Below are 13,925 nucleotides of genomic sequence, written 5' to 3'. Positions count from 1 at the left end.
TCGGAGTCGTTCATCTGTGTCAATATCTAGGAAAAGAATCAAGATAAAAAACAAACCTTGCAGTTTTGGGAGTTTTCTTTGTCTTAAAATTATTTTTCAAAATATTGTTACTAATATTCGAAAGAATAAAATTTTTACCAGCATTGAAACAATTTTTATACCGACAAGAAGTGAAAACAAGGTAAGGAACAACTTTAACATCGGAAGAATACAATTTTTATATTTATAAGCATATATTTGGGAACATTAAAAGTGTACTTTGATAATGGCAGTAATTTATTTGTGTCTACTAAATTTATTCAAAACTTTTATAGATTCAGGACGATCTAGACCTTGACATATTGTGAAGGCACCTGTCTACTGTTAAAGACTACTAGTTGACGGTGCCCTCAGGATGCCTTTAAGGTATTTTTGTGGTTGGTTCATTGACGTATATTCAACAACCTTATTATTTCATGTAAAAGACCCATGTGTATCAATTCTTGACTAATTTATTCTTGTATGAAAATCATATCATTACTAGTTTTCAAAGAGAAAAGCAACATTAAAAAGTTGTTAGCAATATATTTCAACATTATAATGTAACATTTTACAATTACTTCCAACTATGATAACTCTTAAACAATATCCACACTATTGATTGAAGGCGAGAGAAAATAAAAGTTACTTAAGTCCGTCGACAAACAAGAATAAAGAATAAGATAAACTTTTCATCACAATAAACAAGTACATATACTTATTAAACATTTTACAAAAAACATATTTTCCGCTGGTGATACTGAAATTTCATAAAGTGTAAAAAGTCCTAAAACGAACAGTAAGGTATGTCCATGTTTCGTTATACAAAATTAAAGGAAAACGATTTATATAACATATGTGTTGACCATGTCACATGGCAGCTTTTCGTGTACATTCTGCCGCTATTTTATTGTATTTTCTTCTATCTAATTTATATAAATCTGCAGCTTCCTCGTTAAATAGACACCCAGGATCTGGAGAAGCTAACAACTCTGCTACATTCACTAATACTGAAATAGAGAATGAAGTCATTAAAAAATGTTAAAACATTGTATTTAGGAGATAACTGTATTGTATTTTAAGCTCCGACGGCATCAATTTGTGATTTGATGGTCGGAAATACCCGTTTACTGACTCCGCTTGCCGTCGGAGCTTAAAATACAATATTGTTATCTCCATTCTACGGAAACTGACAGAAAAAAACGTTAAATCATACATTTAAAATCTGTCATATGTTGTCTGCGCTTGCGCGTATTTTTCATGGCATCAATTGTGAATTGATGCCATGAAAATTGGTGACGTTATCCAATCAAAATGAACGTTACAAACGATGTTGCATATGAGTATTTGGACCATACGCGTATGGTCATGACCATATTGGTATATACTCATATGGTCCGACCGTACGCGAATGGTCGGTGGTAATTAACACGTTTACTTTTGATACTTAACTCCTCATAAGGCATGACCCTTCTAGTTGTCACGTCATTAAAAAATGTCATTTTTTGATAATATAATAATAAAAAGATTAACTAAATAAAAATATGCAGTTTCTTACTCACTAGTCAAAACTGTAATAAACACATTTTATACCTATGGTCATTACCGATTTGTTATTTCGAGTGAATGGCAATATGTCCACTTGGGAAGATAATCTCCAAACTCCCGGCAATATCTTAATAAACTGTTACACTCGAAGTAAACTATTTTACTAACTGACGAAATAGCTGACAGGGTGTGTAAAAAGTGCATGTAAGAAACCGCAAAATAACATAGCACCATTAAAACCGATTTCATCCAAACATTTTATGCATAGGGGTCAGTTGGATTTATTTAACCACTTTTCCTAATTTAACTTTTTTTGGCCCAGGAACGTGAATCTATTATTGAAGTCGCACATAATCTGAAAGAACACGGTTTTTTTTCTTTCATCGGCCTTCCGTTCATTTTACAACATGACAATGGCCGTGAATTCTGCAATGATCTTATATAAGAGAAACAATTAAAATTTGGCCCGGTGAAATGTCAAGATTATAACTGGTAGACGTAGACATCCTCGTACTCAAGGTCATGTAGAGCTGCAATATTTAATGTTTATGTAGCCTTTGATTAATAAAATTTATTCATTTTTATGTAACCATCATTGTTTTTTTTAGATAAAGTTTATTGTATTATTGAAACGTTTTTAATGAATATTTTGAAGAAAAAAAAATACCTATATGGTCCAAATACTCATATGGTCCGGTCCGTAAATAACCAAACGAGTATATACTCATATGGTCCGACCATATGAGTATACGCATATGGTCCAAATACTCATATGGTCCGGAACAAATATATAACATATACCAACTGATTTTTTACTTTCTTTGTCTTACTTAACACTATGACATCCCCACATTTCTGGATCATCGGTACAGTACATTCTCTTACACTAAACTTGACTAAATTGGAAAAATAAACATAAAAACACGGGATTAAGGACAAATGATAAACAATATTGTTTACTGTAGACACAACACAGACAATTGAAAATTAAGGAGTACAAAATATAGCACTTAAAACTTAAACCAAAGCAGTCACATTAAAAAAAAAGAACAACTGGTGCACTGAAGGGTTACATCAAGTCCTCCTCTACTAGCGACACTTATCGATTTGTAAATACTCAGTTAATAATACCGGGGTATTCAGTGATAAGTTGTATTCTGTTATATGACTATCAAGAAAAAGATAGCGTGAACTGGAACATTTTAGTGGCCATTTGCGACACAGATATTTCATTACCGTAAAAGAGTCAGCAAACCATGCTTACTCTTCCGGAGCACCAAAGATCAGCCCCAGTTTTTGGTGGGGTTCGTTTTGTTCAGTCTAGTTTTCTATGTTGTGTTTTGTGTACTATAGTTTTTCTGTTTGCCTTTCCCTTTTTTAAGTTTGAATGAGTATGAATGTTCCTTTGGTATCTTTCTCCTCTCCTTTTCAGATCTAGAGAGGTGCTTTTTCTTCGTATAATTCGGATGTATTCTGCTTTGGACGTAACTGGCCGAAAAAAAATGTTTAATACTACATATATTACAGAAATGTTGCGGGAGAAACTGACACAATTTATAACATAGTTTGTAATGTGACCTTGTTAATTGTACAACTCCATTCCTACGACTAAGAAAATGATTTTTTTCCAAATATCGACTGGTTAAGATATCATGATGTTGCTGAGCTGTTGAGTGAAAGGTTATCGGTATTTACTACTTTTGAAAAATCAAATTTAACTGTTTGGCCGTAATTTGTGGTTAAGATATTACCAACAATTTTCTTTAAATTAAAGAAATTAAAGTGATAATTTTTATGACTGATATTCTATGCAGGAACACGAAATCGTGTAAACTGAACACTGTGAATCAATAACGAACAATATTGCCTTATTCCTTGTTAACCATGGAGTCATGGAGAAAAAAATACAGCAAGAAGCCAATCAGTTAAAAAGAGAAAGAATTCGCAATGTACATTAAATCACGGTGTATCGAAACGTCACCGTCTGATTTAATTTTTTTGTACTTCTATACAGATTCTTTCGGTTAACATTAGTTAGCAATACACAGTTAGGAGTTTGGTTTCGCATTTTGGCCCGTATGGATTTTTCAAGTAAGTTATTGTGCAATAAAATTCATTTTTAGACAGCTGAGTACTAAATTAGCCTTCAAAGATGGTTTATGAGAACATCAAGATTATTTTTTATGTTTTATGGGCTAATTTCTGTATTTTCATAGCTTGACCGGTCATAGGTCCAGAAATTAATGTAATGTTTACAAACACTTATTTGCTACACGAAGTTTTTGACGCAATTTTACCAAATAATGAGATGAAAAACATATAATTTTTTTGGATTTCTTGATAGATATATGTAAACAGTTTCAGAAAATCTATTACTTCAAGCAATTGAAACTCTACTGGCCTTTTTGGGAAATATGTGACATCTGTTTCCCCCTTTTTGCAAATTTTTCCTACCTGTTTATTGCTATCTCATAACATACTCGCGAGAGAGAGAGAGAGAGAGAGGGTTCAATACGTTGATGAATCACATCATTATGCAACTTATATCTTCTGATAGGTTAATTTATCTAGTCTCAATTGTCATACTCTAAGACGTCAACAAATTCCGAAACAGTCGACACATTGACATTCCCTGACACTAAACCCGACCGCGTGAGTACGTTCAAAATGAAAACACGGGTTTCAGGAAAAAATAATAGCCTTGTTTGTTACTAGTAGAAACAACAGATACACTTGAAAGTAAAAGAAGAAAAAATACAGCACTAAAAACTTTTAAAAAACCCAACAACATTATAACAAATCTAGTGGCGAACTAAAGTGCTCCGGAAGTGTTTGCAGTAAGTCCAGCTTTTCTAGCAGCATTTATCGTTTTGCATAAGGCAACTTAAAATTCGGTGATTCGACCATCGATTAAAAGGGAGAGCGATTGCGGCTACGACTTTTGGAACAAAGCAGTGGTTATCTGTGACAAATATATTTCATAACCGTCATGGCGACAGCAAAAGTTAAAATGTATCTTGTTTTCGAAATCCTGCTTGTCCCCTTGGTATTTGCGACTTTAGGATTAACATTGTTTATGCGTCTCTTAGATTTCCTTTAGAACTATAAACAAATTTTAGCAATAAACACAATCTTACATTCTGATATAGTACACTTTGCCCACCATGATGAATGCATGCTCAGATGCTTTACACAGATTTCCCCTTTTTCATTAATATTTGGATGGTATATTTTTGTAGTAAAATGTACCTGAAAGTCATAAAAAGATCAATCAAATCACAGTAACTTAGCCTAAAAAGCAACGTTCCTTATCATCAGTTCATATATTTAAGGTGTATTAACTATGAATAACTGGTTTGAAGTATTACAATGCAGATGATGCATGAATGGCCCGTTTTTTGTGAAAAAAATGTTTATCAATTTATGCTAGTTTTACTACTTTTCAAAAAAAAAATTTTACTGTCAATTTTACTTTGAGTAATCGTTGTTTTTTATGCTTTCTTAAAACCACTTGTTTTTCATTCAACTCTTTGAACTGTTGGGGAGGGGAGAAGATTTTTTACCTGAAGAAAATAGTCATTCATAAATAAAATTAGAATATGACTGAAAAAAATGGAAGAAATTTATGTTTGTTTTTTTTTTTTGGCCTAAGTTCAGATCTTATTCGAGGAAATCGTCAAAAATCTACTACATCATTATCACAATCACAAATTTCGGACTGTAATTCTGTAATGGAGCTAGGCACAATCCATTTAATATTTCGTGCTTTTGAATAAGTGTTTGATTAATGTCCAGCGTCAACTTTTTATATTCATAATCAGACACTTAAATTTACGTATATTCTGTTTGTAGGTTATCGAATTCTCCTTTTATTTATGCTTATTTGTTGGATATTTTAAATGGTATGAATACTAATAAATAAGTTGTTTCTATATCTTTTCCAATAAACGTTTTCTAAGTCACAATCAAGATTCTTCGTAATAACTCATAACGAGAAACCATTTCTATTTTTCTCATTTGAATTTAGTCACGTGGTACAATTCCCGATTTTTCAAATAGATAAAAATGCTTATATCAGAATATGTTTAATCCATAAAATAACAATATTACAATAAACATATATACCCTCGGAGGTTTTAAAGGATAATCACTTGGACACTGTATTCCTACAGAAAATACCCCTCCAGCGTATGGACTTCTCTCCTGAAAGAAAAGAATTATTATTAAGATCATTATCAGTGTCCTTAGACATCTTGTAACAAATGAGTGAATATACAAGAAACTTATTAACACGCTGTGAATATAGTTTTATTAAGACAATTTCATTATTTTCTGAATTTACCTATACTGTATACTTACTGGTCCTGTTATCATGCCCTGCCAATTTAACACTGAAAAAACAAAATACCTGGTTTTATAGTTTGTTTTAATACACATAATATACTTTTCATATTATTTATAGTTTCTTATTACCGTTGATTGTTATGCTATATACATGTTTCAACCTTGAAGCAAAAGTAATACTTTGCTGCTATAATGTAATACTTGAAACATTTTAAATAACATTTGCTGTTTTCATTATCTAAATGGCGAATTTCTGAAGATTACTTGTTTTAAACATTTTTTATAGTAGCCAAAAAATAAAAATGGTAATTAGTTATCAAAGGTACTAGGAAACCCAGTCCATACATATTTTAACATATTTCAACTGTAATACTCGAAGGAATAGATGTAACAGTGACTTATTCTATGTCTCTAGATGTAATGACACCAGGTGAGCATGACAAGTAACAAACAGGTAGATATATGTCCACGCTTATGATTTTTCCATTTGTCTAGGGACTTTCCGTTTAGAATTTTCCTCGGAGTTTGATATTTTTGCTACTTTACTTTTTACACAATTATTCAGGTAATTCATCAGAAACGTATGCCCAACTAACTAAAAAAATATTTGTTATAATCATCCCGTGTACAAATTAGGTTATTTCCAGAGTTTCAGAGTAATATACGACATTAAGCCCTCTAATTTTTTTTTCAAATGAAATTCTATCTGAATAAAGTATCGTAACAATAATAGTGAAGAAAAAAAAAATGATATTGATATTCAGCTTTTTAAATTTTCTAACGTAATCATTTTAATAAATAAATCAATAGTACAATAAATCGATATTTTTTTTTATTTTTGATTTTAAAATTGTAAGCAAAACACAATGCGAATGATTGTAGACAATTTGATTTTTTTCTACCAAATTCAGTTGATAAAATTGTAATTGACAATTGACCTAGTGTAATGATAAATGCACATAATTAAATGTTAGAACTTGCAATACTGTACGTCACATTTAAGTCCGGACTCATAATTGTACATGTTTTCTGTGTCCTATATTTTCCCGCTGGCTAATTTGAATAACATAGTAGAATGCACTTTAAATAACCGTAGAAAATTATCATTCAAAACAGATTCTATGGAAAAGGAGGGCTTATTTATGCATCCATTGTTACATAAATTGTACACACAAAAAAATTTTGCTGGTACCTCAAAATTAGAGACAACCATCAAACACGGACGGTTATTATTAACATAATGTTTTTTATATTTCTTTATCATCTAAAGTCCTGCACGTTAACATACATTTGATTTCACTTTTTCCTCAAATGTATGTCATGTTTTAACTTTTTATCAACTGTAAAGTCCAACCGAGCTCTATATTGATCATTTTGATAAAATATTTTATTTTACTCGTCACCGTATGTTTTCTACGTATGTTTTCTAGACCTGATGACAAGCAATTAAAGCCCATTCATTTCAAGTCCCGGGTTATACTAGAACAGGAGACACGTTGAGTCATAATCTATATTTATCATTTAAGGATGTTCTCTTCTCTGTCTCAAAATAAAAAAAAAAAATTATTGATTGAAAGTATAGAAATAAGGGAACTTAAAAAGCAGAAGAAGGTCCGTGTCCTTGTGTTTGAGTTAAATATTTGACGGGAAATAATTCTTCTATTATTTTTAGTACAGTTAAAATTTAACAAATGGTCTTTTAAATCATCATTTAATTACATTATAAATAGAAACGTAGGGATTATCGGACAAACTTTTTTATGGCACTAAATGGATAAAACCAGAGTGATTCCGAATGCCTGAGAAACCATAAATGTCCCTATCCAATATACTCTCATTTGAAAATGGCAGTCAAAATTGCCCAGATTTTCATATCGGATGCCTCTTTTACAAGACCTACCGGTCGTATTCATTGTGAATTCAATTTCGTCCTGAACATCGATAGACAATTCATTGTTTTTTTACTTTAATAAAAATACTAAAACAATGTTCAATAACATACAGGAGTATTTTTGTTAACTCCAAGTTGAATCACCCCGCCCTTCAATTGTAAATAGGCTTGCAGTATGCAGCGTTTATTGTGAACACGACCTTATTTGTAAACTTACTCTCATCGTTAATTGGACGTGCAGAAATGCCTGTTGGAGGATTTTGGGAAATGTCCAAAAATTCCTGAAAAGTTAAATTTCACATTAGATAATTGTAATGAAAGTATATGGTTAAACCGTCTCTATTATTAATTCTGATTTGCAAGGTTAACAAACAACGGCATATGTTATATATAGTGTGTTTTTCGTATTCACACTTCTGTAAACATGTTTATGATGACATTGTGCTAAGTCAAGCGGATACTGGATCAATTGATCACTTTATGATTAAAGCATGAATCTTTGCACAGTGTTAGTTATGATGCTAATGAATATCCAGTATGGCCGCCAGTTTAACGAAAGCCGACATAAGGTATTGGGATAGCAATACCATACACTTAATGAGATCTACCAATATTCTATAGTTCAATACCTATGAAGGGTATCAAATGGAAGCCCAGGTTATGAGCTTTCTAATATTACAAGATTTTCACTTTTGTTCACGATTATTCTCACAACTGAAAAAAAAATCAAAAATGCAATAAAAAGTTTGCCAATTATTAACAAACACCGAGTTATATATCGATGTCACAAACTTGTCAAAACATTTACTTAATTTTATCATCAGTACAATGACATCATTCGTAAACATAAATCAACGTGCATACATCTTATTCAGCAATATATCTTTTATGGTAATATTCTATACAAAGCACAACAATGTCGTCATTCACCTCAAAAGCTAGCCAAACATTTAATAAGACTTATTCAGAAGGGAGATAGTTACGATGTTGTTGTAAGGTCGTTAAAGATGGCATTTTTTGGAATTAGTATTGATTCACTGGTAGGTTTTGTGCATAGGAAATAATATACAATTACTGTCTTTTGGTGAGGTAAATATATGGTTTTATTGACTTTTGAAAAACTGATATTCTCTGAGGCCAACGGCCGAATCGAATATCAGTTTTTTAAAAGTCAATTAAACCACATATTTACCGAAACAAAAGACAGTAGTTGTTTTAATCCATATTCCTAGAGAATTGTAAGTGATGGAAATAATTTACCAAAACCAATTGTGCATCAAACGTTTTTTATCAAAATTATGCACGTAAAAGCACGCGACGTTTTGCGCAGTGAATACACTTTTTCCGCAGGTGAATATGCTTATTTATTCAAAACCCTATTCATATAGAAAACCTGCTGAAGTTTTATCAATATGGAATAATATACAATTACTGTCTTTTGATGAGGTAAATATGTGGTTTTATTGACTTTTGAAAAAAAAACTGATATTCACTGAGGCCAACGACCGAAGTGTATATCAGTTTTTCAAAGTCAATTAAACCACATATCTACCAAAAAAAAAAAGACAGTTATTGTTTTATTCCGAATTCCGAGAGAAATGTATGTAGTGTAAATTATTAACAAAAACCAATTGTACATAAAACGTTTTTCACCAAAATTATGCACGTAAATTTGCGCGGTAAATATACTTTTCCGCAGGTCAATATGCTTATTTATTCAAAATTCCATTCATATAGAATAACCTACTAAAGTTTTATTAATATGGAATAAACACATTTATTCAAACCTAGTTGTTGGCATGATACGGATTATTTCTTTTCGTATATTTTATGATGGTATGATAATAAACCCCTTACGGTAGAAATTGCGCTTGATTTTCATATGTTGAAGACAAAGTCTTTCAATTAGTTTTATTGAGGTCTGGAGCTGGCATGTCAGTAACTTATGGTAGTCCTTCGTTCACTAATGTTGATCATTGTCGTTTTGCTTAGTTTCTTCTGTTAACTTTTCTTACATCGGAATTGGACTTCTCTTAAACTGAGTTCTACTGTTCGTATTGCTGTGTGTTTGTTTATTCTACATTGGATAGAGGGTTGTGATCTCACAAAACATGTTCAAACCCCCCGCCGTATTGCGCCTGTCCCAAGTCAGGAACCTCTGGCCTTTGTTTTCTTGTATGCTTTTGGTTCACTTATATGTTCCGGAGTATAAATTTCATGCGTCATAGGTGATTTTCTGGATTTGCCTTCATCAGAAACGCTCATAGCCGAATATTTGAAAGCCGAGAATATATAAAGCCTGAAGCACTTGAAGAGCTATATGAAACAAGAAGACACCAAAATAGTAACCAGTAAATCAACGGTCAACTTTCGGGAACAGCCTGAGCGAAGAATAAATTTAATACTAAGTGTATATATTTAAGATACCTAGATCGTTCACAATTTTTTTTATTTTTGTTAATGGAGAAATAATCGGGAAACTTTGCTATTGCAGATTTGCCTAATTTAAAAATAAAATGTCATATATATCAACCTAACATCAACATGTTTTTTTTTTGTTAGCTTAAAAGGTATTGGTTTTTATAAATGCCATAATGTATTTTAAGAATTTTACCTGGTTGACTCCCTTTTTCACTACATCTTTTTGGAAAGTTAATACTTATATTTACATTAAATTTGAGGGCCTCAATGAAGACAATAATTTATTTGCTTTTAAATGTATACATGCAGAACTTTGATCAATTCTACTGATGAAATCGCAGATAAATTCTCAATTTTACAATAATACCCTACTTGTAAACATATACATGTGTGCATAAATCAACAAACTTTTGACAAAATGTAATATTTCAAATATTGTTGTGATTTACTCTACAGAATAATCTAAGATTTGTGTTATATAAAACTCAAATACATTGCTGATTCATTAAGACCATCAAATTCAATTTTAACAAATGTACCTTAGAGAAGTGAAAAAGTCAGAACTTGTGATAATCTGAACATTTTGAAAATCTGGAATCGTCCGTTTTATTTTTTTTACACATGCATATATATTCTGCCGTTTCATAAATAGCTTTAAACAATCTGGGATGCCTTGAATATAAGTATTACATATATATATGAAATGAATTTGAACAAAATTAATACATGTACTTATTTTTTTGATTTCAAGCTTTTCTCAGTCACATTCATACATTGATGTTCAAATCTGAATTGGTATGGTATTGTTTTCCGTTTCGATAAGAATTTGTTTACACAAAACGTGGTACACTAGGCTTATAAAACGCCAAATACCAAATTTCACTGAAGAAATGTATAAGTTTTGGGATGAAATATAATTTTGAGTTCAGACGGGTTAAATGAGAAGATTTAAAAAACAAATCTGAAAATTTTGACAATCAGAAGTTATCTGATTTTCGAAATTGATGGGAACAATCAAGAGTAATAATAATGCATGTGTTTGATTTGAATGCAAGTAATTGGAACCAAAACATTGTCTACATATGTGATTTTTTTTTACCAGTCATTTGTCAAATTTGTTATATTTTCCATTGCCGTAATATTTTGTACAAGAAAGTGATAGATATCTAGGTTTCATAAAATGTCCAAAAAAATGTGTCAAATTAACTTTTTTTCAATTCAAAAGGATAAAAATGATAAAATTCATACGTTCTGGAAAATCTATAAATATCGAAGTTTCCATCGTTTTAAAAACTGAAGCAACAGTAATGGCATTAGGCGAGCCAGAGGCTGTATTCATCTTTTGGATGTACACACTGCTGATTTATACCAGATAATTCTTTAGTGAAATGATTAAAGGAGTTTAGTGTTTGATATTCATGATTTTCAGTCGCAATAAGTTTGGTAGGAGTAATATTTTCAATATTTTAAGGTTTTATTCTTTTAAATTTACCGTGTGTTGGTGTTCATTAGAAAGCTTAAACATTGTTTCATTAAATGATAACAATAAACAATGAGTAATATAGTAACTAGGTAGAAACATCCCAATATGGCAACAAAAAGGAAAATCTTCATAATGAGATTTTATATTTTATGTATTTGGGAACAACGAATACATTTGTTATAGCATTTTGTCGATTTTGCATGGGTAAGGGGTATATCTTTCAATTGCTAGAATAATAAACAATGCTGAAAAATTGTTACTTTTTGGGAAGCTAATACCCCAGGCTTTCATTTAATACACTAGCACGAGAATATGTACTGAACTCTAGCATGTTGAAAGACTTCTTGAGTGTATTCACATTTATATCGATTTTCTTGGTAGGGTCTTTTCAACTTTAAAAAGTATACGAAAGGTACACTTTACGAAACAGTTTCAAATTGTAAAGTATATAAATAATCTTATATCTCTTTTTCAGTCTGGTAAACACCTGAAGTGGTTGTATTTGTCAGATATTTTATTTTCATTTTTCGAGCATTTTGGTATTTATTTCAAAATTTGATAGTTTGCATGTCAAAATTCTTCACACCATTTTATTCTCTTGACGAGTTAGAGCTTGACATATTGTATATGCACTTGGTTAGAGGTTCAGGGCTGTGTGTAAGCCTATATTTAATTTATTTATAATTTGTGTCGTTTGGTTACTGTCTTATTGACACTGATTCCTTACCTTGTTCAGTCTTAGTATCGTCATATTGGGCGATATACTATAACTATATTTTAAACTTCCTTGCTCAAGTCTTTATCTTAATTATCAAACGTTTCTGCAGTATTCTTTATTCAAAGTCGACTGACGTCAGATCTGTATTATAGTACAAAGTAATCATTCAACTGTTCAAGGTAAATGCAAATTACAGTAACCAATTAGCTTATATATATATAGTGTTATCATGTATTTAAAAAAAGATTATAAAATCACCGGTGGTATTTTTAGTATATAAGTTGGATTTAAAAGAAAGAAATACAAACATATTTAAATGAAGATTCAAATCATTACATATTGACTTCATCATGTTCATATTGATATCTTGTGAAATGGAAAAATGTTATGTTTTCATCTTTTTATAAGTACTGGTCATTTGTAACATGAAAAGGGGGGCTTGAAAATAAAGGGGTATTAAAATTAACTCATTCGATATTCAAGAGCTTGCAGCTGCTACCCAGACTTAATAAACGTCACCATTGTCTTAGCAGAAACCAGGGTGATTCCAAAGAATGATTCGTCCTTTTTTTTTAATATTTCAACGGAAGATACTACGACCTTGTTGAAAAATATTCAACTTCACAAATAATACTTCATGGTCATGAAGTATAGATTCTAGGTACTGATGTTGTTTATCATCTCCATAACGTGTTATAGTGTGTCTTTTATTTGTCTTTGAAAATTATGAACCTTTAATGTATAGTCCATTTTTGGTAATATCCTTTTGGCGTGGATCGTTAATTATGCATCCCGCCAGTGTGTTGTTGTGCTATGGTCATTTTTTTTTTTTGCATTCTTGTCTTTCATTATTGCAGATGTATTTTCTCTATATGTCAATTTGGTTTTCTTTGTTGACATATTTGTTTGTTTTTATAGTGATTAAGATTATAACATAATGTTGACTGCTGTATCCCTATTGTAAACATGTTTACCTATTAATTATGTCTGGGTTTTTTTTTCACACATTGCTGTCAATATAATGGAATTGTATGCGACTGTCATACAAGTGAGAGTTTCAGCTAGCTTTAAAACCAGGTTTAATCTACCATTTTCTACATGAAAATGCCTGTACCAAGTCAGGTATATGACATTTGTTTTCCATTCGTTTGATGTGTTTGAGCTTTACATTTTGCCATTTGATAAGGGACTGCCCGATTTTTCCTTGGATTTCGGTATGTTTGCTATTTTACTTTTTTTTTCATGTCTTTTGTCATAATATTTGGCTTTAAACTTCATTTCAATGTTTAACTCATGTGTGTCATGACCAACTTCTGATTGTTTGTTGGACACAAAGAATAATAGGGAATAATGATGTGATGTCTTTGTTAATATTATACCCCCTTTCCATATAATAAAAGGACTGATGATATTGATTAAGCTTCCTTGTGTGATTAATCGTACAACTCGCGAATGAGCAAATGTTTTAATGGTGTAAGATGACATTTAGGAGTCAAGTGTGA

General features: G+C 31.1%; 1 protein-coding gene across 2 annotated transcripts; it reads right to left on the bottom strand.

Moving 5' to 3' along the window:
• Positions 1-549: 549 nt before the first annotated feature.
• LOC127712530 (uncharacterized) lies at positions 550-12,560 on the bottom strand. 2 transcript variants are annotated; one of them, XM_052219020.1, is made up of 6 exons: positions 12,433-12,560; positions 8,019-8,082; positions 5,926-5,957; positions 5,692-5,769; positions 4,704-4,815; positions 550-1,028 (listed from the first exon to the last, which is right to left on the bottom strand). In XM_052219020.1, the coding sequence occupies exons 1-6, from the start codon at positions 12,454-12,456 to the stop codon at positions 889-891; spliced, it is 450 nt and encodes a 149-aa protein (XP_052074980.1). In that variant the 5' UTR covers positions 12,457-12,560; the 3' UTR covers positions 550-888. The 2 variants fall into 2 exon arrangements, with proteins under 2 accessions (XP_052074980.1, XP_052074981.1); XM_052219021.1 differs by having other exon boundaries at positions 968-1,028; positions 4,759-4,815.
• Between the last annotated feature and the right edge of the window lie 1,365 nt (positions 12,561-13,925).

This window comes from Mytilus californianus, unplaced genomic scaffold, assembly GCF_021869535.1.
Source record: "Mytilus californianus isolate M0D057914Y unplaced genomic scaffold, xbMytCali1.0.p SCAF_8, whole genome shotgun sequence".
Lineage (NCBI taxonomy): Eukaryota > Metazoa > Mollusca > Bivalvia > Mytilida > Mytilidae > Mytilus > Mytilus californianus.
Note: the sequence above shows the minus strand (reverse complement) of the source record. Positions and strands in the feature narration are given on the sequence as shown.

Coding starts and splice junctions, on each gene's coding strand:
- LOC127712530 (XM_052219020.1), bottom strand. CDS start 12,456: ATGACGATACTAAGACTGAACAAG. Junction 8,083..12,432: donor CGATACTAAGACTGAACAAG/GTAAGGAATCAG, acceptor TTAACTTTTCAG/GAATTTTTGGACATTTCCCA. Junction 4,816..5,691: donor ATCCTTTAAAACCTCCGAGG/GTATATATGTTT, acceptor TATGACTTTCAG/GTACATTTTACTACAAAAAT.